The sequence below is a fragment of the Neofelis nebulosa genome, chromosome 8 (genome assembly GCF_028018385.1).
Source record: "Neofelis nebulosa isolate mNeoNeb1 chromosome 8, mNeoNeb1.pri, whole genome shotgun sequence".
Lineage (NCBI taxonomy): Eukaryota > Metazoa > Chordata > Mammalia > Carnivora > Felidae > Neofelis > Neofelis nebulosa.
The window spans coordinates 115,208,748-115,235,174 of record NC_080789.1 but is presented as its reverse complement, the minus strand read 5'-3'; the positions used below and the strand labels follow the sequence as shown (position 1 = coordinate 115,235,174).

At 46.8% G+C, this 26,427-nt stretch overlaps 1 protein-coding gene across 9 annotated transcripts in view; it reads left to right on the top strand.

The window, feature by feature from the left end:
* The window catches only part of SVIL (supervillin), a 231,308-nt gene that overhangs the window by 84,350 nt on the left and 120,531 nt on the right, over positions 1-26,427 (top strand). Inside the window, exon 1 of one of the 9 annotated variants that reach the window (XM_058681557.1) lies at positions 8,899-9,107. The exons of 7 other annotated variants lie outside the window; for them this stretch is intronic. In XM_058681557.1, the coding sequence (XP_058537540.1) occupies positions 9,092-9,107 (16 nt within the window). In that variant the 5' untranslated portion in view covers positions 8,899-9,091. Of the gene's footprint in view, positions 1-8,898; positions 9,108-23,824; positions 24,277-26,427 lie in introns of those variants that run through there. One more of the 9 variants, XM_058681556.1, reaches the window with a different exon arrangement.

Genomic DNA, 26,427 nt, shown 5'->3' with positions numbered 1-26,427 from the left:
CTGTGGTTCTCAAACCAGAGGTGGTGGCATAGCTTCAGCGGGCATTTGGAAATGCTTGGGGGCCTTTCTGGTTTTCACAACAACCGTGGCCAGCATGTGGGGCAATGTGGTTAAGAATCATAAATCCTCTGTAACGTGGGACAGTCTCCCCTGGTGAAGCATGCCTCTGACCAAGATCCTGGGGTTTTCCTTGCTGAGAAAAGCGGCAAGGTATAAATGCTCCCTCCCATTCCAGAGAGAAGCTGGATATAGAGGCTGCCTCTTCTCACCAGACCAGGGGAACTCTTGAGCCAAGCAGTTGGGTGTCCTGCCAGGAGTGGGCCATCCTTGCCACTGCTCTGGGGGGTCGGGGGGGAGAGGAGGAGCCACAGATGAGCAGAGACACTGCTCATCACGCTTCCTTCTGTTGAGAGTGGGACAATGCTTGTTAGCCCTCAAGGCAATGCTTTTTTGCAAACCCATCTAACTCTGGTGCCAGAAGCATAACTTCCAGAGTAAAATTTGGTTGAAGCACCCAGCTTATATCCCTTTCATTTGACAGACCCAGGAGACCCCACTTTTGCTTGTACTTTTGAGACCCCACTGTTTCTTGGTAACCACTCCTCTGGAAGGCTGGGAATATCAGTTCAGAATGCACATCTTTGTTAACATATGGGGCCATTCAAAATTCTCCTGTTGAGGATTTGAATCTGAAGAAAAGGGCCGCTGGTCTTCAGCGGGGCAGGGATGTCCCGAGAGCGGCTGTTCAGGGGTCACAGGCTGTGCAGAGAGCCAAGGTGGGGGAACCACCAGAGGTGTGTTTTTATTGTTGGACACGAAGGGAGTCCTCTTCTCACTGTAGGACTTCCTGGGCTCTTAGAACGCTGGTGACAGTGACACTCACAGTGGCCTCCCCACGACCAGGAGAATTTCCAGTCTGGAGCTTTCCTGCAGTCCTGGGCTTCATTATTTTGTAACTCTGAACCAGCAGCCATGCCATCACCCTTGACTCCTCTCCCTATAGGTCACCAAGGCCACTACATCTGACTCTGAAATGATGCACCTGCCCACCACCTCCTCCCGAGCCTCCTTGTCCCTTCCCTGGATGAGTGCATTGCCCTTACTTAGTCCTTTTGCCCCCAAGTTCCCCACTGTCCAATCCATCCTCAGAATGACCTAAACAAGGTCTGATCCTGTCGCTTCTCAAAAGTCAAACCTTCCGTGGTTTCCCACTGATGACAGGTGAGAGCCCGACTTCGTAAGCCTCCCCCTCAGGGTTTTTCATGCCACCGGCCTGCTGGCCTCCCTCCCTGAAATGTTCTGCCTTCCCTCGCGTGCCAGGGAAGTGTTATCAGAGGAGATCTTTCCAGAAGCTTCCATCTATTTGCCTCTGGGCTCCAGGGTCAGATTCCTGGCACCGTGTCCTGGCACCTCCTCCCTCTGTAGGGGGGCACCCAACAAGACAGCTGGGTCCCAGCTCTCTTACCACCCAGGATCTAGCCCATTGCCCAATGGGTGAATGGACTGGATGCAATGGGATAACTTTGGATTCTTCATATCCAAATTTAACTGTCTATGAAATAATTTGCCATTGTTACGTGTTACTCACTACGGAAGTGAGCGTTCCGTGTTATAAGCTCTGGTTTTTTTCTTCGGTATCTAATAATACAAGCAGATTTGTCTTACAAGTGTGATGGGGTTTATATGTAATGCTTTTGCCAACACAGGAAATGAAGGTGCCTTCGATAAAGCCAGCCGCTTCATTATTGGAGCCTTGCCTAACATGAAGAAACTCCTCTAGCAGTGTGCTTTGACTTATGTGCTTTCCCCAAGCATTAAACTTTATCCCTCAGATGCAATATCTCAGGATGGTTTTCCTTGCTGACCTTGGGTGGGAATGTAGCCCCTAGACGTCCGGTTCAGAGAGATCTCTGTCTCACTTTCTTACAGTACTCCTAGTCGCAGGAGGCTTTGGAAGAGGCATTTGTTTCGCCTCATACCTTGCTTATTCTCTTCTAAAAGTTGATCCTTGGGGCGCCTGGGTGGCGCAGTCGGTTAAGCGTCCGACTTCAGCCAGGTCACGATCTCGCGGTCCGTGAGCTCGAGCCCCGCGTCGGGCTCTGGGCTGATGGCTCGGAGCCTGGAGCCTGTTTCCTGTTTCCGATTCTGTGTCTCCCTCTCTCTCTGCCCCTCCCCCGTTCATGCTCTGTCTCTCTCTGTCCCCAAAAAAAAAAAAAAAAAAAAGTTGATCCTTTAGTCCCGGACGAGTTCATAACCTATTTCGAACTGGCTTTTGTATGAACACGGTCAAAGAAAGAGCTTTAGTATTTGCCTTGGGATAGTTAGTTTCTCCATGTCACCGTGCTGGTTTCCTCTCAGCACGTATGTATTACACGTCTGCGTGTGGGTCTCTGAGTCGGATGCCGTGGGATGAAGACAGTGAAGCTTGTTCCCATCCTTGGTGAGGTCCTTTCCTAGAGGGGTTCAGATAGGGTCTCCATGAAGCTGTTTTACAAAAAGGCTAGGAGGGATGAACACTAATAACATGCCAGCCACGCTCAGTGCCAACCTCTTTGCCTACATTATCTCATTTAATCTGTACGGTGGCCCTGAGACATCATGCTATTATCCTCATTCTACAGGGGAAAAAATCCTGAGGTTTAAAGAGGCCTGCCCAAGGGCCCATCCCACGGGGTCAGGGTAGAGCTGATTCAAACAGTCCAATAGGATTTCAGTGCCCATCTTTCTGACCCCTACTTTAAACCAGTGAGTCTTAGACTTTATTTTTAATTTTTTAATTTTTATAATGTATGTTTATTTTTGAGAGAGAGAGAGACTGAGCACGAGTGGGACAGGGGTAGAGAGGGTGGGGGGGAGACACAGAATCCGAAGCAGGCTACATCCAGGCTCTGAGCTGTCAGCACAACATGGGGCTCAAACCCATGAAGTATGAGATCATGACCTGAGCCGAAGTCCGACGCTTAACCGACTGAGTCACCCAGGCGCCCCAACGTCTCAGACTTGAATAAGCATCACCTGCAATCTTGTTAATGAGCCGGTTCTGACTCAGCAGGTCTGGGGTAGGGCCAGAGATTCAGCAAAGACCCCAGGTGGTCCTGATGCCTCCGGTCAGCACTGGCTATGAGTAGCAGTGTTTTAAACTACACCACTTCCGGGGCGCCTGGGTGGCTCAGTCGATTAAGCATCCGATGTCGGCCCAGGTCACGATCTCCTGATTAGCGGGTTCGAGCCCGTGTCATGCTCTGTGCTGACAGCTCAGAGCCTAGAAGGAGCCTGCTTTGGATTCTATGTCTCCTTCTGTCTCTCTCTGTCCCTCCCCTGCTCACGCTCTCTCTCTCAAAACTAAATCAACATTAAAACAAAACGAAACACTACACTGCTTCCTTATGGAACCACTGAGATGAAACGATCAGGTTGGAGGGAGAGCCGAGGGCTTCCCGTGGTAGAGGTGATCTTCCAGGCTAACCTTCTCTGGGCTTTTCTTGTCATCCCTTCCCACCCTTTGCTTACACAGTTGCCCCCCCCCCCCCCAACCACCCCATTTCTCTTCCAAGGTCTGCCTTCCTCCTGGCTCCTCCTCCTCCTCACACTGAAAACAGACTCAAGTTTCCTCCGTCCTAAATAAAGATCCCCTTGACCTCGAGCGATCAGCTATTTCTTTCACCGCACGCTCGCTCCTCAACACCCACAGCTCCGTAGAGCTGCTTTCGCCCTCCCAGACCCACGTGATCTCCCGATTGCTTTAACGCTGAGCACCTCTTTATGAGGATCCTGCCTTGGGTCCACACTGACCACTATGTTCTGGAGCTCTCCTAACACCTTTATTTTCTAAATCATGCCCTGTCTCCTCCCTGCTGCAGCTTACCTTCGTAGGGTTACGGTCAACATTCTTCTGCTGCCCTCTATATGGTGAATTATATGATCTGCCTGTACATATGTCAGCATCTGTATCCTATATAGTATTGATAGAATCGTGTATAAAGTTTCTGAGTGACGATGCAAAGGGCTTGTATAAGTCACAGTAATCTGTGAACTGCTTCAGTTAATCAGAGGCTTCATGTTTCTTTCTGGATTTTCAGTTATGTTCTGAGTATGGAAAGTTGGCAAATAACTTAGGCTCAGACATAGAGTGTCATTGAACAGAAAAATCAATTGGTATTTTTAGATTTTTTGAGATATCCAGTATTTTAAATATTTTGAGCCCTGAGCTTTTCATACATTCTGAAAACACTGAAGCTGGGGTCACCTAGGTGGCTCAGTCCTGGCATCCGACTCTTGATTTCGGCTCAGGTCATGATCTCACATTTCATGAGATCTAGACCCACATCTGGCTCTGGGCCGACAGTGTGGAGCCTGCTTGGGATTCTCTCTCTCTCCCTTCCTCTCTGTTCCTCCCCCCCCCCCAATAGCTCTCTCTCCCTCTCTCTCTCAAAATAAACATTAAAAAAGTGAAATATAAACACTGTACCTAACTTTACGTCATGTAACCAAAGATTTAAAATATACATATGCACTTGCTCACACATTCAACGAAACAAGCCGGGCCAGCCGAAATTCAAACAGGAAAGCAGTTGATTTTCAGTTCCTTAAAATATGTTGAATTATGAAGTGGGTGATGAAAGGTAAAATAACCTTTGAAAATTTTAGTACTGTTTTGTGTAGATTTCCTTAGGAAAAAAAAAATTTAATTAAAGCAGGGATTTCAGATTTCCAGGCTCAGGGACATTGTTTATTGTACAATTACTTCATACCTTTAACAGTTGCTGTTATGAAAGGGAAGGACAAATGGCATTGTAACATTATTGTTTGTTTGCAAGTATCACTTCCAGTACCTTCCCCAGCTAATGGCTCTGTAGGCTTGAGCCAGGTTAGAAAAATAAACTCGGGCATGCTGTTCAGAGGTAGATGGCTCTCCAAATTATGTTCACTGTCTTAATTTCCACCAGATGTTCATTTTAGCCAGACACACACAATCATTTGGCTTTATTATTTCATGCATTTTTGATTGAAAGTGTTGAATATTTTAAAATTCTGTGATCCGGTAAATATCGTTGTGATGCGGTCGTGGAGGATGAGTAAGCTTCATGCGATGCCTTCAACCCCAACGCGGGATCCTCCCATTTGAGATGGAATTCATTGAGTTGGATTTGTATCAGTTCTTCTCTCTGGAGGCTTCAGGGAGCTTGCAGACATCTAACAGTCCTTAAATATTTCAAAAGAGAACTTCAGCAAGAAGGTGGAGCCGGGAGCCAAGCGGATAATGTGAAAGCAATGATAGCAAAGAATCTTTGTGTCCCACCCACCTCAGCCCACCTCCCAGAGCTCCAGAGAACGGTTTTCCCTGCTCTCAGTGGGGGAAGAGATTTTCATTTGGAAATTAAGGGTGTTTGATCCTGAGGAATGCTTGGGGGCAGTGGCAGAGTAAGCGGGAGTAGCCCTGGTGTTAACGACCAGCTGTGTGACTTTGGGTAAGTTCTTACCCTCTCTGAGCCTCATTCATTAAAGTGAGCATTGGAGTGGAGGATTTCTAAGGTCCCCTCTACCTATTGGGATCCTATAATTCATAGACTTCAAAGCTTGAAAGTACTCTGGTCTCCCCTGGAAAGGAAACCCTGAGTCTGGAAGGTGTGGCACAAGGCAGCAGAGCAGGACCAAGCCAGAAATGTCTTAAGAAAGAATATGTACGTGTTTTAAAGTGTGTTCTCACCATACTGGCTTGATGTAGCCTGTTCTTCCTCCTTGGTTGGCCTGGTCACTGTTCTTTGTCTGTGATCCTTTATTTTTGGTTTTCTCAGTGTTTTCTTTTGTGTTCATTTAAATACTTAAATTTCAGTTCCTATAGCCTAATTTATTCTTCTTTTGCACTTTGTGAAACCCCAGAGTGGTCATGGCAAACCCCAGGAGGGATGCCTGAGACAGAATTTTCCTGTTCACAACAGGAGTAGGGTATGCTTCGCTTCTTTTTTTCTTTTTTTTTCGTTTGTTTGTGTTTTGTTTTTTGTCGCTTTACACTTATTAGCTCGCTGCCAGACATTCATTCTTTTTTTTTTTTTTTAACATTTATTCATTTTTGAAAGGTAGCGAGAGACAGAGCACGAATGGGGGAGGGGCAGAGAGAGAGGGAGACACAGAATCTGAAGCAGGCTCCAGGCTCCGAGCTGTCAGCACAGAGCCCGATGGGGGGCTTGAACTGACAAACCGTGAGATCATGACCTGAACCGAAGTTGGATGCTGAACCGACTGAGCCACCCAGGCACCCAGAATTTTGTTAAATTTTTATGTTGAATTTTGCACCAGTTGTAAAGGGCGTTCTTGGTTCATAGGGCTATAAACATTTCAACCTTTGTCCTTCACAAGGTAATTATTTCATTAAAAGTAAATTACAATTTATTCAGTAGCTCCAGATAAAAATGCTAATCACATGGTAAACGGATATGCTAAGATTTGAGAACAAATTACCTTGGTATTTTAATGGAGAGTTTTCTGAGCTAATTTTTATTCATAGCCTCTCTCTGGCTAATGTGAGGCTGGTGATGATTTCTATAATTAATGAGCTCAAGTTATAAAAAAAAAAAAAAAAAGACTAACAGGTAGACAATAGGGCAGTGTGGAGCCAACATTTTTATTGCAGAGAAGTTGGGTTTCAGGCCATCACTGCGAAAGGTGCTCTTACTGAGCGAATGTTTTTAAATAGGTACACAAACAGGCTTTAGGAGGTTACGGCATCTCCCAAAACGTCTATGAAAAATGTTCCTTGTTTTAAAAGCTCATTTAATGGAGGTGAGGATCCATTGTTTTCCTTTTTTTTCTTAACTTTTTTTTTTTTTTTTTTTTTTTTTTTTTTTTTTTTAGAGAGCATGAGCAGGAAGGAGGGGCAGAGAGAGAGAGAGTCTTAAGCAGGCTCCAGGCTCAGCACTGAGCCTGATGTGGGGTTTGATCCCACGACCCTGGGATTATGACATGAGCCAAAATCAAGAGTTGGACTCCCAACTGACTAAGCCACCCAGGTGCCCCATGTTTTCCATTTTTTGCTGAAGGAGCTGGGCTGTGACTCCCATAAGAAACTAAAGTCACGTTCCAATTTTTGAATAGAAGTGAGGTGCCTGGAGGTCTCTAGGTGACCCCCATGTGGGGGCGTACCCCTGGAGCGTGTGAAGGTTTAGCATCCACTGGCTGGAACAGGGTCGGGCAGCCCACAAGTCTGGGTCATCGCTGCTCAGTACAACTCCCCGTGTTGATGGCTGTGTTCTCTAGATGGGAGTGTTCTGCACGGTACCCTCAGGCCACAGGCGGCTATCGAGCACTTGAAAATGTGGCAAGGGCAATTGAGGAATCGAACTTTTAACTTACTTTTAATTCGTTTAAGCTCCAGTAGCACTGTGTTGGACGTCACAGGTCCAGAGGAAGTGGATGTACGCCCCGTGCGTCTACTGATACGAGCAGGAGGCTACAGTGCGTCACCTGTTGACATAGCCACGGGGTGGGTGATACTTGGATGGCAGAGGGAACATAGAAAACTCTGTGCTTTTCAAGAGCTCGTGGAAACGTATCGCCTCCGAGGAGGCTTTCCTGTGGATTCCCCGTTCCTCCCACCCGTCCACAAATACACACCCCCAGGGTAAGCGGGTGCACACACCGTATGGTTCTGTAGGTTCTTTGTGGCCCTGGACACATTCGGTGTTCACTTCCACGTTTTGAATTGTGTGGCTTTACAGTCCAATAACAGCCTTAGAGTTGGGTCCTTCAGTCCGCCGGGCAGCACCTGCCTGATGGTCGGTGTGGATGGGAGGGCCGCCAATGCAGTGGCAAAGTCGTTTGGAGGGGTGTCCTCAGATAGGTTGCCGGCATGTCAACCTAGGCTTTATTGTGGCTTTGTTGTTTTTTCCTACATTTGTGTTTTGGCTGAAAGTGATGGGGTTTTGTGAGAAGTGACTTTACGTGAATTTTTTTGCTTGTTTTCGCTTTTACCTTTTTTTATACCTGTGGGTGCGAACTCAAGCTGTCCTCTGGGAACCAGGGCCGTGGTGTGGGTGGTGAGGAGACTTTTCTGTGATGGCAGCTCATGGGACGGCTCTACTTACCAAGCCTGCAGGATACCCCTCATCCATCCATCCTAGTTATTTCTGAGTGCCGGCCGTGCTAAGGATTCTGCGTGTTCCCCAGATGCCTGTGGCTGGTGAGCCTCCGAGAGTGGAGAAGGCAGAGTCGGGCAGCCTGGTGGGAAGAACAGAGGGGACCCCACCAGCCGGCACAAGTCGCCGAGCGACGAGGCATTCACCCACACCATCTGCTCTCGCACGCCCATTCCCCTCAGTGTGGGAATGCCTCTCCTCACCAACCCTCCCAGCCTCCCTGCCTCCCCGCCTCCCCGCCTCCCCGCCTCAGGGAGCTTACTGCCTTCCCTGGGAAAGTCTCCTCCGGCCACCTTTCGGCTCCCACAGCCATTGGCTGGTCTGAGCAAGCTCGGAGAAAGTCCTGGTGTCCTCATGCATGGAGTAATGCAAGCAGGTCCGATTATGCTCCACTCCACCGCTTCCCACCTGAAATCAAAATAGACCAGAGTGATGTTTCACCCTACAGGTGCAACAGGACTGACTTGTATCTGAAAAGAATGTAGCGGTCCATTACTAAATACACCAAGTAAGAGGCAGGGACAGTGCCTCGTTGCCCCTGTGGAACCCTTGCATTGAGTGCGGATGAATCGATGTGGTTAATTAGATTAGATGACCATATATCAAAAACTATTCAGCTCAGCTGTTGAGCTGAATAGATGTTTTTAAAATAACCGATCGAGTTGGGGCTCCTCGTTACCACCTGACCTTCTTTGGTTTGTCAGAGGGGTGGGTGGGTATTTAGGGACAATATAAGGTGAGTCAGCCACATCCGTTTCCTCCTCTTGTCTGTGCCCCTCTTCTTTCTTTTTCCTTTCCTTCACTTTCCTTTCCTTTCTTCCCTTTCTTCTTTCTTTCCTTCCTCTTCCGTTCCTGTCCTCTTTTCATCTTTTCACTTCCTATTTTTCTTCTCTATTCTCGTATTTTCTTTTCTCTTGCTACTTCTCTTTTATCTTCAGCTAAGTCAAGACATAAGCAACATGGCCATGGATATCTGTAAGTTTTACTGATTTTAATGTGTGCAGTTTTTAAAATACGTGTGTGTGTGTGTGTGTATGTTTATACAGACATGAAATCTCCCTTTACACAGTTGTGACCCTTTTGTAGTACGATTAATACTATAGATGATCTCTTAAAAATTATTGTTTTCTGAAACATGGAGTCTGATTTGTAGGCCTCATTATATTTTGTGGAAAGAGACTCGTTTCTTGGTAGAGCAAATTGGTCATCTTTCCTTCACGTTATCTCTGTTCGCATGCATATTATATGCCTCCGTGCGGATATGTCCGAATGACAGCCAAAAAATATGTGCTTATATTTTTCTTTCTTCTTTGTTCCTACTTGGCATCTTTCAATATGTCGTGTGGCACTAGCGATAAGGAGAAAGTGAGTACTGGATGCTGCAGTTTAATTTTAGTGGCACAAAAATGACAACCAAGTCTCTGCTGCTGCTCTGGTGTTGTTAACTCAAATGTAAAATTAGAAATGTGGTAATTATTCGGCCGTTCTGGCTTTCTAGGGGAAACCATATCATAGTGTGTGTGTGTATGTGCTGGCCTTTAAAAATAGATCTCGCCCCACAAGGAGATGACCCCCAGCTCAGCCATACTTCACAGGTCCTGTGCATCTGTGGACTTTGCCAGCGGTGGCTGTGAGTTCTCGACTCTTCCCAGGAGCATTAAGCGCTGGCTGCATTCAGTTCATCTTTGGTCAAAGCTCTTGTGCTTTAAAAGCTGACTGCTGGCGCGTAAACACTCTTGACCCTGGTTGTAAACATTTGTCATACGTCTGGTTAGTTTTAGTTTTCACTGACCAAAATCATTTTGGCAGAAGGGTCCTTAAAGTTTGACAGCCCGACCAATTACACAGAATCCCTTGTTTTTCTCACACAGGCTTTGACTATGACTCACTATCCATCTGAACACGTTTCTTCTCTGGTACTGAAAATCTCCTTAAATATATATTCTTGAGCAACTGAAGTTTAGACAAGAAGTTAAACATTGGATGACTGGGGAAAACATGTTTTGGGGCTTCGCGTCTTCTTTCAGTCCTCTGAGGGGATCGGGATCAAAGAAGATCGTTAATCTTAACATTTCTGTTTAGATTCTGGAGGCCATGACCTCCTCACTTTATCTTTCCACTGGGGTACTTGGTTGTTGTCATTCTGGGCTACTTAGGTGATGGCAAAGCCACCTGGATCCCAAGTTGACACTTGTCTTGTCCAAGTTGACACTCCGCCATGTGCTTCTGGAGTCTTCAGACGCTTGGAGGCCACACCAGTGCTCTGCATTGAGTTGTCTGCCGAAAGGCCCCAACTGTGCCCTGTGAGAGAAAGGGCAGCAGAGGGTGAGAGGCAGACCCGGTCGTTCTCCCTGATCCGCCATGACCACTGTATCTGGACAGTTACACGTGAGTAGAAGGAAGGCATCTGGGTCTTGTCAGTGGTCGAGAGGCTCTAGACTGTGCCAGGCGTTGTGGGTCCGTGTGAGGAGCAGAGCTGAGGAAGTCTGACCGCGCTTTGACGTGTGCTTTGTGCAGCCACAAATCCAGAAAAATTCTGCCCGAGGCCCCAGAGGCCACGCCTCATCTCTACAGCGGGGTCTTGTTTTGTGAAGGAGCTGCAAACAGCCTGTTGCAGCCAGAAAAACAAAACAAAACAAAACAGTGTTTTCTGTTCCACAGCATTATGGACATGAAGTAAAACTTGAATTTGACAAACTCTACCATAAATCTTCCCCTCCCTAAGAATCGTGTGTGGAGGTCTTGATTCTTTTTTTTTTTTTAATCTTTTTTGTAATGTTTTATTTATTTTTAAGACAGAGAGACAGAGCATGAGTGGGGAGGGGCAGACAGAGAGGGAGACACAGAATCCGAAGCAGTTTCCAGGCTCCTAGCTGTCAGCACAGAGCCCGACGCGGGGCTCTAACTCACGAACTGTGAGATCATGACCTGAGCCAAAGTTGGACACTCAACCCCCTGAGCCACCCAGGCGCCCCTAAGAGGTCTTGATTCTTAATCTGAACTGTGTGCGGCTGTTGGGGTGTGGGATGATTCTAGAGCTTTGTGTAAAATCAGATTTATGTAACGTTCTCCTACCCCAAAGAGGATGGGATTCACCAGCCTCTGTGAGAACACCCTTTGCCGTCTGCGTGCATGAGACACTCAGGAGCGGTCTTATCCCCTCGTAGTGCATTCACAATTATTGTGTCACATGATTAGCAGTTACTAGAATGGCCCATGACATTGTGTTTTAGGATTTAAAAACCTCAGCATCTCGGCCACACTGTGAAATACTCAAGGAGGCATCTGTTGTCTAAATCTAACCCCTTTGTCCAAGGAGAGCCACACAGAAACAATAAGTAGACTGTACACCTTGGGGCGCACACGGGAACCTCATGTCGTAATCACCTAGGAGGATCCCTCCAAGAACTCTCTCCAAAAGTGGTTTCCTTGAACATACTTTAGGGAGCTTTTTGGTTAAGTGGACAGGATTTTTCAATATGAATTTGCTGGTTTTCTAGTTGACTTAGATTTAAGTAACCAGATAGCAGCATGAAGAACAACATGCACACTCATACACACACACACACACACACACACACACACACACACACACACACACACAGAGCCCTACCTGTGGAACACTCAGGCACACGAGAATATTCTAGAGCCACCCAATACTGGCTCTGGGTGGACCTGGGCCTGGGCAGAACAGCTTTGAGTGCACTCTGGCTGCACTCTGTAGTCTCATATTAGGATTGGGCAAAAGAATTAATGTATTATTTGAAATTTCAAATGAAACCTGTTGTTGTTAAGACAAATACGTGATGCTCTGTGCACTTTACTTAGAAAATATGGGTGCAGTACAGTAAATCCTAGTGTCAAATTAACAGATTTTCAGTGTGAGGTTTTATTTATCAGAGTCTGTCTTGTATATATCATTTTATTATAGATTGCATTTGATTTTGGAACAACTTGCATATATATATATATATATATATATCCTAATTGCCCGAACCCTAGTGTTACAGAACAGGTTTACATGTTTTTATCCTAAAGCTAGAAATACAATTTCCCCAAATAGTGATGGTTTCATTAAGTCACCTAGTTATATGTTGAAAAACCTTGAGTTGGTAAGTATTTAAAAACTGAACTTGGTCTTCTTTAGAAGTATATTGTTTAGACAGGGTATTATGTGAGTACTGATTCTGTAGGAAAAGAATCAACTTCGGTTTAAAGTTGCTGAAATTAACGGGAGGAAGTTAGGGTGGTGAAGTCATAATTACTCTGAAATTGGGTATCTCAAAGTGGCAAACATTTTTAGGCATTTCTTTTTTTTTTTTTTTTTATTTTTGGGACAGAGAGAGACAGAGCATGAACGGGGGAGGGGCAGAGAGAGAGGGAGACACAGAATCGGAAACAGGCTCCAGGCTCCGAGCCATCAGCCCAGAGCCTGACACGGGGCTCGAACTCACGGACCGCGAGATCGTGACCTGGCTGAAGTCGGACGCTTAACCGACTGCGCCACCCAGGCGCCCCTTTTTTTTAGGCATTTCTAAACGGGATTTAGAAAATGTTTTTGTACCGATATTTATACTGGTATGTCTGATATTTAGGACTTCTAACCATTATTGTCCCAATAATTGGTACATAACAAGTGTTCCATAAATAGTTGTACAACGAAGAAGTTAATGAATGGAACAAACACACCTATGCACATGCACGGGCCCACACAGACCCACACGGGAATCAGCCAAAAGCATAAAGAGCTGAAAGCCCATTCGATGTCCTCATCTGCCACGCTCCTTAGTGAAAATGTGCCTTGTAACACTTGTGATTCATTCAAGCCTTCTCCCGAAGGAGAGTAATTAAATGTTTTGTTTTAAACAGTTTCGTTTTCATATTGTAGGTAATAAGTGAGGAGCAACTAGTTTTTAGCTCTTAACAAAATGAGCAATTAGACACAGAAGTTCCTGCCAATAAAATTGAAATAAAATCTGTCATTATTCCAGTCCTTTGTTGAATTTGCTTTGCGCTGATGGGGACAATATGCTAAATAATACACCGGCGAGTTTTTTTTTAAGTAACTGAGGGAATTGGGATGTTTTAAAAGGTTGAAAAACAAGGTGGCAAATGTCTAGAAAATTGTTTAATTTTAAATGTGAAGCAAATGAGATAGGATCGTTGTGGTAGGATCATTTTAATAATGGCAATTTAAAAATCGCTCTGTTTCTTAAATAGATGCTGTCTTTTGCCTTAAAACGTTTGCTAATGTGATTTACTTACTTGAAAGTTCAAACCTGATACCTGACTTTAGGCTCTCTCTGTGGCCCCTGGAGCTGGACTCAACGGGTACCCATTCCAACACATTTAGTTCCATTAGCATGGGCAGGGAACTCAGGTTCTGTCTCAGTTTCCTCATCTGTAAAATGGTACTGACAATAGTACATGGCCACAAAGATTTGTTTCGAGGATCAAATGAGCTGATACACGTAAAACATTGAAAGCAGCTTTTGCTGGATGGCAGTATTTATTTGGAGATTGTTATTATTAACCTTCTTTGGGGCTAAGATGATGTCTAGGTTTCGATTTTAGCCTTAAGCTGGAAGGATTTTTTTTAACTAAAATTTTATTGCAGTGCTTTTCTGTAACTTTGGTGTTCAAAGTGGATGATTTGAGCTAGTGATTTCTTTGGAATCTATCGAAATGGTTTCGTATCATTTAATTAAAAATTTTTCAAATAAAATGTTAGAAATGATAGGGATGCCTGGGCGGCCCAGTTGGTTAAGTGTCCAGCTCTCAGTTTCAGCTTAGGTCCTGATCTCATGGTCCATGAGTTTGAGCCCTGCATTGGGCTCGATACTGACAGTGTGGGGCCTGCTTGGGATTCTCTCTCCCTCTCTCTCTGCCCCTCACCCACTCATTCTTGCTTGCTCTCTTTCTCTCAAAATAAATAAATAAACTTAAAATTTTTAAAAATATTATCTTAGTAATAATGATAAAGGCTATTCCCAATGCCTGAGTGATCATTCCAAAGCCAGTTTCCTGAGAATGTGGAACTCAATACATCAGATTTCACCTAGATTTCACACCAAGAAAGCCTTCATCATAAATCTTACACATCCCACAAGGGGAAGGGAAAACTTTCCTGCTTTGGTGGAGTTGGGTAGGTTTTGGAAACTTACCTGGATTTTAGTACCTTAGATTTGGTACCTTAAATTTAGTACCTTAAATTTTAGAAACTTACCTGGAAAATTACCTGGATTTTAGTACCCTTAGGTGGTTTTCTTAAAAAAAAAAAAATATTATTTTGGTTCAAATATCAAATTATAGATGAATATCTGCATATTTATTCATCTAGAGGAAATTCTGGGTTAATTGAAATATATTTCAGCTAGAATCATATCATCAGTTTGAAATAGATCACAATTCATCAAGGTGATTGTTTTCTAAGATTGAATGATCAGTAGAATTGCTTGATAAAGCTCTCGTTGGACCCCATCCCAGACCTGGGGGGTAGAGACTATAATCCCCACCCCCCACACCCAGTGATTCTGATAGCATGGTGGGTGTCACTGGCATTGGCCCCCTGTCCCTCCCTCTGTAGCATCTTGGTCCAATGCCTACCCATCCATGTGGCATGTGAATGGACCCACCTGCAGTGGGGCTTCATGGACGTTGTTCTAATTAGCTGTACGGTCAGGACATAAGTGACTAGGAAAAGCATACTTGCAAGGATCTAAGGATATTTTGAAAATCGAATTTTCCTTTGCTAAGTGTTTTGTGTCTTTTAAATTTTTTTAACGTTTGTTTTATTTTTGAGAGACAGGGTGTGAGGGGGGAGGCAGAGAGAGAGAGGGAGACACAGAATCCGAAGCAGGCTCCAGGCTCTGAGCCGACAGCACAGAACCCGACTTGGGGCTCAAACTCTTGAGCTGTGAGATCATGACCTGAGCCGAAGTCGGACGCTCAACCGACTGAGCCACCCAGGCGCCCCCCGACATCCTCTTATTTTTACCAGATCCAAAGCTCCATAGCTGAGCTGTTTCTTTGAAATATAAATTGTTTGCTCAACTGCAGTGTATATGGGCAGAGCACGTGGGGAAGACAGCGCTGCTCCCAAACCCTGCGTTCTCAAGGTAGGGAGATCACGTGTCCGTTTGTAAGCGATTCACCTATAATTCAGCCGGGCTCAGAGTGGAGATCACTTCCAATGCCATTGCTGCGTCACGCATGATGTAAAAAGAATGCTCAGTCATCCTGCCGCCTGATGTCATCTCTAACACATGAGAAGCAAGAAGGGGGATAGAAGGACAACAGGACACTCTGAACAGTTTTCCCTGAGAATAACTAGAACGAGGGGATTAAATTTCTGTTGGCCGTTAAGAGCCTGTGGTCACTTTAACTGCCTGCGTTTCTCCAGATTCCCAGGACCTTTGCTCAAATGACCTCAGCACCCTGCTGGCACACACATGGCACCCGAGTCCAAACAGATTCTCTTCTGACGCATAATGGGAAGAAGGGCTGAGGGTTGGTAGTTTCTGAGGTAGCTGAGTAAGTGAGTCCCGCCAACCTCTGGGCCGTCCCCTCGGGCAGATAGAATATTTCTATAAAAAAACCGAGGCAACAGTTTGCTGACAGATTTCACACTGTTCCACAGCCTCACCCCTCCCACTATGCCGTTTGCTGTCTCCTGGAGCTGAATGTCTGGAATGAGAGGTTCTTCCCCCTTGTTGCTGGCATGGCCCCTTTCCTTACAATATCCAGATCTAATCTTGAACTTCGAGGCTGCCCCAAGTGGTGGGGTCCCAGGGAAACAGCTGGCTCCCGTCACCTTGAAGGATTCACTCTGAGTTCTGACTGGTTGAGATCAGCAGCTCTACAAGCCGTCGCTTTACTTCCAAGGTACTTCTGTCCCTCGCCTGCAGCATACTGCAGAGCTGGGGACCGGTCTGCTTTGTAGCCACATCTAACGGTAGTCAACCCGGCCTGTTTTGGTACCTCTTGAGTTCAAGAACTGCTCTGCCTTTGACATTAGTTTGTTCCCCATTCCCCTCCAGAATATCCCAGGATGTTATAAAGTGTCGAGTAATTTTTATCTGAAACAAGGGGTGGCATTTGAACCATCATATGTCATAGGGACATGCCTGCCAGAGCTAAAAAGAGACTCTTATCACATCCTGTCCTGGCTTGGGAGCATTTGGGGATGAGTAACACTTGACACGGGCGGTTCTCCCCTGCCGCCGGCCCTGAGGTGAGTCAGAGCTGTGTCCGCACAGCCCGTACACTTGAAACAGTTGCATCTTTTATTTTTTTTATGTTTTTATTTTTTTAAGTTTATTTATTTATTTTGAGAGAGAGAGAGAGAGAGAGAGACAGCATGAGTCGGGGGAGGTGCAGAGAGGGAGAGAAAGAGTCTGACGCAGGTTCCACGACATCAGCACAGAGCCCGACGAGGGGCTCGAACCCACGAACCGAGAGATCGGGACCTGAGCCAAAACCAGGAGTCGGACGCTTAACCGGCTGAGCCACCCAGGCGCCCCTGAAACAGTTAAATCTTTTAAAGAGAGGGGCTTTTGAGTGCTTTTAGACCTTAAAAAAAAAATGCGAAGGAGCGGTGTTCTCAAGGTAGTGAACGAGCTTTCTTCCTACCAAACGAAAGTAAAGCACGAATTACATTGAGAGGGATTTGGGTAAGGCTGTTGAATTGTAGAGATTGTCATCGGTGTAGACACTGAACTGAGGAAGGAGAAGGCAACCTTCCTCTCAGGCACCTTGTGGGTATTATCGTTAAGTATTACTCACTCTTATCCAGAAAGGCAAAAAGAAAGCAAGATGTTACATGTTGCAAGAGCTGAAGGAGGTAGATCTGAGGTGCATGGCAAGCACACCAACGTAACTCGGAAATGTGTAAGCAAGCAGTGCTTTGGGTACTGGAGAGCCTCGGGCAGCCCTGAAGCTCAGAGGTGCTGTGCACACACACAGTCACAGTTTGATGGGACACAGTTTGTATCACAAGGCACAGGAGTGGAGGCCCGGGAGGGAGTCCACGGAGACTTCACAGATGTAGACGATGGGTAGGAATTTGACAAGTGGAATGATGGAGGTTGGCGGGCAAGAGGGAAGGGCAGGTGAAGGTACCATGAATGGACATTGTTCGGTCAACGGACAGCCTTGAATGACGAGAAAAGGGGTGTGTGTTTCTTGGCCACAGGAAACCTTGGGACTTTGGGCCGCCGAAGGATGGACTACTGAGGTAGTGAGGAGGCTGGGATTGTACAAGTCTTGAAGCACACTGACCGCAGCAGGAAGAGAAGGGAAGGGGTCAGGGTGGCGTGGGCAGGATCGCCCAGCCCGAGGGGTTGCTTGGATGTGCAGGAAGGAAAGCAGGTGCAGCACGGTGCCTTTAGTGAGAGAGGATTCTGCTGGAGAGATAACGCCAGTCCTCTCCTCAGCTATCTCGAGGCGTCTCTCCCAGTAGAGAACCAGTCCTGCCCAGCTGCACGTCTGTAGGTAGCCTGAGTGATCACCGAGGGCCTTTTGTGACCTTCTGTAGAGATGCAAACAAGTTGTCAGTAGATGCCTGTCTTGCAATACAGTTAATCACAGAGCAAATTATTTGTTGCTATAAAAGCTCGACAGAAAACCTGGAGACAGGTCCCGTGGCTTTGTCCTTTCTCTGCTTATTCCAGGTTCCCATCTCCTTGAGCCTTGCCCATGAATGGGACTGGAGTAGTTCAGGAAGGCTGTGGCCTGATTTGGCTTGCTACCAGCTCTGCTTCAGGGATGTGGCCTGGGTCACAGCCCAGGTGAACCTGGGCCTCTGAGCATCTTTTGAGTCAGAGAACAAGAACTTGACACTGTTAAAAGCTGTACCTCCAGACATCCCGCTGGAAGACCTCAGAGGAAGGAAAGACCATGTCTATGAAGGCAATAAAATGGATAAAATATCAAGGAATAATTTAACCTGAAGTATCTGAAACCTAGGTGTAGAAATCTGTAAAACACTCCTAAATAATTCAAGAAGAATTTGAAAAAAAAGTAGAAAGGCGTACCTCATGCTCGTCGTAGCACTGTCTCTATGTAGGTTTAAATTTTTTCAAACTAAAACAAGTACTAGAATGAAACAGGAAAAATTTCTTCATAGCTGTAGGTTTGGCAGACGTTCCCTAATGCTTTACAGTGCAGAAGCCATGAAATAAAAGATTGATAAAAATTAACCGTATTTAAAAAACTCCACCACTTTCCCACAGTGGGGGGGTGGGCGGGGTTGGGGGGTGCGAACCACCAAAGAGAAAAGAAAAACTAGGAAAACTACCTGCAGCTCCTATCACAGATATGTGATTAACAAATTAATATGTAAACTTCCAGAAATCCTAAACACACACGCACGCACACACACACACACACCAAACCAAACCAAATCAAAACAAACAAAAAAAAGCACTGGAGGAAAATTGGCAAAGCATCGAAACTGACAACACACAAAATGGGAGAAAGGACATTTAAATGGGTGTAAATCAGGTGAAAAGGTGCTCAATTGCATTCAGAGTAAAAGAAATAAAAATGTACCGTGACCAGCAAGCCTCAGTAGGGCGAACATCTAGAAGTCAGTTATGAGCTGGGGAACCAAGAACCATTGCTGATGGGAATGAAAATGGCACCATGTCTGTGTGGGGCAGTTTGCTTACATCAGAGGTTATGCAGTGTAGCTTTGTGTCAAATAGCAGACTTCGATGCCCATCAACAGGGGGCTGGGTGGGTAAATGATAGAATACTGCGCAGCTGTGACAAGATGAGGGCAACGTGGGAAGATGTCGTCTGTGCACCTGTAGGGACAGATCCCCAAGGAACATCGCTTAGGGTGCTCTGTGTTTGTGCACAAAACGCACAGGGAAGCATTTGCTCGTATTTTCTTGCCTAAAGAAAGTCTGTAAGGACCGACCAGAAACTAATCGTGTACTAGGAAACCAAGGAGAGGGCTGGCATGTTTCCCTGCAAACCTTCTCCTACTTTGTAGCTTCATTGGAATCACATGAATCAAGAAATTACAAACGTAAGCTGGGTTTTAAGAGACCGCGCTGTGGGCTCAGGACATAGAGTCACCTTTGCAGATCGAGCTCTGGTTTTATGTATTACATCTATTAGCAGTATAATTTTATACGAATCGAGTAAAAATCCAAAAATAACAGTTAGGTCATTTGAAAACATATGCCTCAGGTGCCCATTAAATGTGCTTTTCAATATACGTTTTGTTCAGAATGTGGTCTGACCAGCTCTAGATGGGTACTTGGATTAAGTAAGATCTTGCAAGTGTTGTGAGGGGGAAGGCTCCCTTCAGCCATTCCTCTGCCATTTCATCACCTTCCTGGTCCAACCAGCTGCTCTAATAAATGTGAATACCAGGTATGTTTCAAAACTACAGGTGAAGAAATCAGATGAACTGTCTGGCCATAAATTATATCCTGATTCTCTGGAGAGTTTTTAGCCCGGAGCCAGAGCCGTTTTACTTGTGTTTGAGACTTCAAGCATTTGCTTGCTGGATGCCTTTTTCATTTTTTGTTTTAAAAACTGCACATCCGCACCTGTCAGCTTCACACCATGCGCAACAGAACTCCTTCTGTGCGAGACAAAGATTGCTATGTTTAGTCTTTCGGGAAACCAAAGTACTAACTTCTCTCCTCCCCATTTCTTTTCTCCTTCTTCTTTTCTTAAATTGACACAGAGAGAGAGAGAGAGAGAGAGAGAGAGAGAGAACTGTCAGGGGAAGGGCAGAGAGCAGAGAGAGGGGGGAGGGGACAGAGGAGCAGAAGCAGGCTCTGTGCTGATGGCAGAGAACCCCGGGTGGGGCATGAACTCACAAACCATGAGATCATGACCTGAGCCGAAGTGGGATGCTGACTGAGCCACCCAGGTGCCCCTTATTTTCTTCTTTATAAGGAAGAAAGAAGGGGTTCTTTGCAATTCCACTGTTGTGTATTAGGTCAGAGGATGAGAGAGAAGGGCCGGGGCTCTGGGGCTGTCACAGGGTTACTCCTTCACAGGGACTAACTGCTTTTCACGGCACAACTGTGCCCTGGTGACCACTTGTTTTCATTCAACTCAAGAAAAGGCACCTCCGGGGGGGGGGGGGGGGAAAGAAGGGACTCTGAGCATCCAGTAATCAGGCCCTTGAGGAAGTCCTTCCACATCATCTTAGTGGAAATGTAGAGATTCTAAAGAATTTTTTGGTATTTCTCTCCACTTTCCGTTTAACATTAGATGTAGTCATCTTTCAGACCTGACAGTTTTCATCTTTACACGTTATATTACAAAGCCATGAAAACTGCAGCTTTGCAAGTTCACACATTTACAGGTGTTTGCTTAGAAGGTAGGACCCTACACACATTTATATTGTATTCGAAATGGAGACATTTGTGTGTCCTCTCTTCCAAAAATCATTGTGGTGGTGAACACTGAAGCTGCCCCAGCCCCTTCGTGGAAGAGCGTGGGCTTTCTTGCTGGTGGAGCCTGGACCCAGGGTCCTGCCTGCCCCCGGAGCAGCGGGTGAAAGCGTGGCAGGCAAGGCAGTGGTGTTGGAAGTTATACCACGCGGGGGGGGGGGGGGGGGGGGGGGGGGGCGGCGGCGCTTGGTGAAACATCCCAACGTGTTCTCCTCGTCTGTGAACTGTTGCAGCATAGTCAAAGCTGTGCTGGCAGGGACGGGTGTTTTGGATTGTTCATAGCCCCATACGTGGTTAAACGCGAAAAGATCGAAACATAACCTGATAATCCGGGGTCCCGTGTTTTGAAAGATCGCTAGCAGATCTCACGTAGACCCCCAAACACTCACTGATTTGGATGAAGTGGAATTTACAGTGATCCTAGCAGACCGTGAGCTGGTAAAAAGAGAAACAATTAGGAGAGTAAAACTGGATAAGGGTCCAAGAGCGCGGACTGGACAGGTGACGATGTGTGTATATGTGTGCTGGGAAGGAGTGCCAGAGTGGGATGGGGAGCAGCTGAGGCACCAGGTAGCCTCGTGCAGCCGGAAGCTGTATCATAGACGGGAGTGTCCTCGATCCTTAGGACAACCTTCTAACCTCCGTCTTAGGTGGGGTATAATTGGCCTCGGAGCCACTGAGCTGGAAAACACCAGTGCTGGGGTTTGAACTCTTGTCTATCTGAAAGAGCCCAAGCCCTTGACCTCCGGGCAGCTCTTTGCATTCAGTCCGATCCAAGTCCCGTCATTAGTTGCCTATGGTGGTATCAGAGCTGAAAGCCATGGGTTCGGTCCTGAAATGGGCCCAGGGCAAGACCTTTGGTAAATCTGATGTGTAAATCTGATGCGCGCGTTGGTTTTCGATTAAAACGTGGCATGTGGTATTTTGGAAAACAAACTGAACAAATAAAACTCTAGGGGGGATTTGTTTTGTTTTTCGTGTCTTTGGGAACTTATTTATGCTGGTGGTGTTAGCTATTTTCCTTGGATGACAATCTTGTGTAATTGTAGTAACATGTTTCTGTGATACAGAGGATGAAAAACCACAACAAAATATAAAGCTTTCAAGTTAGCACATGAGTAATGTAGATTAATGACAGAGGAAAATGGAGCCAGGAAAGAGGGTTTTAGAGAAAAGAGCACGGCAGACACCAGGGGAGTGCCTGTGTCCTGTGGTTATATCTGATTTCTGCAAGTGCCTTGCTCACCATCCGCGTGTTAGAAATGAACTGGCACTTAATCGTAACATGTATCAATGTAATTTGGGTCTGTTGGTCCTTCGAGCTATGATCTGCTACAAAAGGGGTCCCCTAGCATGGAGGCGTGGGAGGGGGCTATGCGGTGCAACAGAGGGACGTGAGTTAGGATGACCTCTCGTGGTCTCGTCTCCTCCTTTCCCTGGTTCACTGGCAACTTGTTTGGCTAACTTTTTAGCATAATTCCACTCCAGGAGTTCGAGTGGGGTCCTTTTCTCCCCAAGTTCTGGGACATAGTATTTGAATCACATATTCACTGATAATGCTTGTTTAAATACACCACCTGGCGACAAACTTTACCACGTAAATGTTGCTGGTGTTTAAAAAAGGAAACTCTTGAGTTCTTGCTGTCTTGCCTTTGCTGCTGATGCCACCTTGGCCAACCTGTGTGGGCTCCTTCGTCAGATGGGGAGGTTCAAGGAGCCGCGGCTCTTACCCCAGGCTGCCCCCGACACATCTCTCTGGGGGCAGTTTTCACAAGATCCCCTAGCCTGGATCCCACCTGCGGATTCTGGTCCCATCGGTTCTGGGGTGTGGCTGGGGCAAGGGGGAGGGGGCGCGAAGGCTCTTGAGGAGGGTCTGACACTCTGTTAAAGAACCATCTGCTAATCCAGAGGATTTCCAAAGCCCGTTCCATCCCTAAAGGTAATGCTACCATGAAGTTCCAAATGAAAGTTAAATTTTTCAGTGATTCTTATAAGAATTTCATCTCGCCCAAAGTACTAAATAGTAGAGCATCTTTTTTGCTACTTGTAGCGTATTTTCTCAGTTCATTCGTGGGCGACATGTAAATGATACCTTGCCCCTACCTCCGCTTGGTCCATTCAGAATGACAGGCATTCAGAATAGCAAACGACACAGAAGAGGGCTCCAGTTAACAATATCCTAGTTAACGTAAGCTTCGTGAACATCTTTCACATTTGCTATAAATTACATTTGCCCTGTGGGCTGTGGTTCTCGCAACTCACGAGGAACCCAAATCTGGCCAGGCGACCGTCTGGGAATTGATTTTCGTTTTTGTGCTTCCCACTGGAGGGCTTCAAAACAATTTAAAACATACAAGAACGACTGAGCAAACACTGGGGAAAAAACGAAAAGAGAAACAAGAAGCGTCTTGTGATTGAGAACTTGTTCTACATTTTCTAGGCAACAGGAAAAAGCAGCTGTTAGCCTGTGAGTTTGCCCGAAGGCCAAAGTCAAGCTCAGGAGTCAAGGGTTGAACTCAGCGTGGGGAGAGTCAGACCCTCAGTCAGCCTGAGACTCCCCTTCTGTCTGTGTCTCCAAATAGTTACTGACTTGCTCCAACTAGTTACTGCGGAGACCAACTTTTCCTGCTAGAGAACGCTTTTTTTTTGCTCTTTGCCAGATCGGCATGATCAACTATTTCTAAAGCTAAACCAAATGATATATTGGCTTGCAAAGTTTATCCACACCCTTGCATCAACTTAAAAAAAAAAAAAAAACAAAAACCTGAGCTGCCTCTGGGAGGGAGTGGGGAGAGGCTATTTTGTGCTCAGAAAGATGCCCCGAGGCAGCTGTAGATAGCATTGTTTTTGTTCAGCTTTGGCAGGGCTGGCCTGTGCATTAGCTCATGTTCCAAATCTGTCACCAGAAGAATGTAGCAAGAGTCTTGTTTCCATCTCTTTCTCACTTCACCCTTTGCTTAGCCAGAGTCCAGTGTCTACAGAGCCAGGATCGCAAAGACTTAAAAACAGCAGTTTTGAATAAAGCCTAATAGGCTTTTCACATGATTCATAAGAAGAAAGGAAGGCACTTCTCCCAATAGCCCAAGACGCACATTTCCAGGCCCGGTGCCCTGCTCACCGCAGAGGTGGTTGCTGCTGGGGTTCAGAACATATGGGATAATCCTTTTCAAAATATCTGCAAGTCCCCACTGAAGTGGGAGAGCGGAGAGGCAAGGAGGGAGGGTGGAGGGAAGGAGGGGGAGGGAACTAGAGCCCGGAGCAGCCAGGCTCCAGACTTGAACCTGCAGTTCAGGTTGGTCACCTCTGCCTTCAAAACCTCAAGCAGGGAGCCAGGGCTTTTGTGCAGTTTTCGGGTCGGACAGCCCTTCTTCAGCCTCACACCCTTGTTGGGGACCCCCCGGGTGAGCTGTGTGCTTTCCTCGTCTCTCGCCAACTCTGGCGTAGCCTCTCTGGGGGTCCGTTTCCTCATCTGTGAAAGGGGAACGGGGGAGTTCCCCGTCATGCCAGCAGGACCACGTGAAGCCACGTTGACTAAAGGGCTTTGACGATGACAAAACCCTTTTACAATGTCCATTTTTGTGAAGTGAAGATCAAGTGAGATATTGAAAGCACACTGTGTGCCGTTGAAGGCCGTACACGTGGAAAGAGCAAGTGCCGACTTATGCTTGCCGTGGGAAACTTCTGTCTGTACCTGCCACGGGGCAAGAACTGGGTTTCCACAGGTAAGGAGGTGGGAAAGGGGAGAGCGCAGGGGCCGATGGGGTGACCCCTCTGGCTGAAGGTCCAGCGGGCTCTACCCATACCTCACAAATTGTGGCATCATTTCCCAAGCCCTTTAACCACTCTTGCTGACGGCCTGCTGAAGTGCTTTCACCATGAGCTCTGTGCCCAGAGGAAAAGGAATTTTTATTTTATTTTTTTTACATGTTTATTGATTTATTTTTTAAAAATTTTTTAGTGTTTATTTTTGAGAGAGATAGAACATGAGTGGTGGAGGGGCAGAGAGAGAGAGAGAGGGAGGGAGAGGGAGACATACAATCAGAAGCTAGCTCCAGGCTCTGAGCTGTCAGCATAGAGCCCATCGCAGGGCTTGAACTTACAAACTGTGAGATGACCTGAGCGGAAGTCGGATGCTCAACTGACTGAGCCACCCAGGCGTCCCCGCATGTTTATTTATTTTGAGAGAAAGAGAGCAGGGAGGGGCAGGGAGAGAGAGAGAGAGAGAGAGAAGAGAGACGGCGAATCCCAAACAGGCTCCATGCTGTCAACGCAGAGCCCGATGCAGGATTCGAACTCACAAACCGTGATATCATGACCTGCGCTAAAATCAAGAGTCACTCAGGCGCCACGGGAAAGGGATTTTTAAAAGACAAATGGCAGGTGCGTCCACCTGGCGCAGCTGAGCTGTCACCAGAGGGAGGTTCTCACGAGGGGAAGGGGCAGCTGAGCTGTCACCAGAGGGAGGTTCTCACGAGGGAAAGGGGCACGAGACGTGCAAACCACCACCTCGTGACGCGCCACTGTGGAAAAGCAGGTTCTGGAATAGTCTGTGAAGGAGGCCTGAGGAGTGATGACCCACAGGAGGCCGCAAGGGCAGAAGGACAGCTGCTGTTCCCCCAGTGACCACTGGGGGCAAGGGAAGGAGGAGAAAGCAGGCCCAGCGGGTTGAGCACCTGCCCCGGGGCAGGTGGGTCGCTTCGTCTGTGCTCCGTGACCGGTGGCCTGACGCCTGTAGTCCTGTGGTGAGCGCCATGGAGACAATCACGATCGCGTGGAACTGTGAGGCACTTGAAGACGGCGTGTGGGACAGTGGGGGTGGAGCCAGCCCGCGGGGTAGGAACGCGTAGAAACCAAGAGCAAGAATGGGCTGTGGGCTTTTCCCCTGCGCGATCTGTATGTATGTCTTTAAAACTGAGTTTAAAAGATTTACCCACCCAAAGGGTAGTTTGTTCTGGGCGTACTTAATTCTTTCCCCGTCGAGAAACTGAGTAGTAGCATGAATGGAATTCCTTTCCTTTTCTATTCAATGGAGGGGCTATGGCCCTTCTGTTCCTGTGTCCCCATCCTGCGTAAGTAAGTGTCATTGCTGTCAGGGCACTTGGGCCTCAGTGTGCCGTCCCCACGCTGTGCCCCGCGAGGCCTTGCATGTCGGCTTTAGCAGGCTCGCTGGGAACAGGACCGCTCTACCTGCTCTCCGGGCGAACCTCCTTTCAGTGCTCCCTGAGGCTGTGCACACCTGTCTTCAGTCCTGGAAACATGGAGGGGCCCGCTTCCGGGGCCCCGTGTACAAGAACCCCAAATTCCACGAAGGAGGAGACCAATCTAGTTTGGACTTTCACTGCCTGGCTTCGCAGATGTTGGGTAGCAAAGGCATACCTAAGGAGATGTGAGGGAGTCCTCCAGCACTGGGCCAGCTCCTCCTCCCCTCTTTCCTTAGCGTTCTTAACCTTCCAGAAGCTTCTCAGCATCTCTTCAGGGGCTGGGGAATCAGACAACCAAGCTGTTTAGAACTGGGTATACATTAAGAATGAAAGGGCTTATTGAATCTCCAAGGATAGGGTTTGGAATCTGTACAATTAATAAGATACTGTCTTCTTTTTTATTTTTTTTTATTTTTTATTTTTTATTTTTTATTTTTTTTAAATTTTTTTTTTAACATTTATTTATTTTGAGACAGAGAGAGACAGAGCATGAACAGGGGAGGGGCAGAGAGAGAGGGAGACACAGAACCGGAAGCAGGCTTCAGGATCTGAGCCATCAGCCCAGAGCCCGACGCGGGGCTCAAACTCACGGAACGTGAGATTGTGACCTGAGCCGAAGTCGGACGCTTAACCGACTGAGCCACCCAGGCGCCCCTATACTGTCTTCTTTTT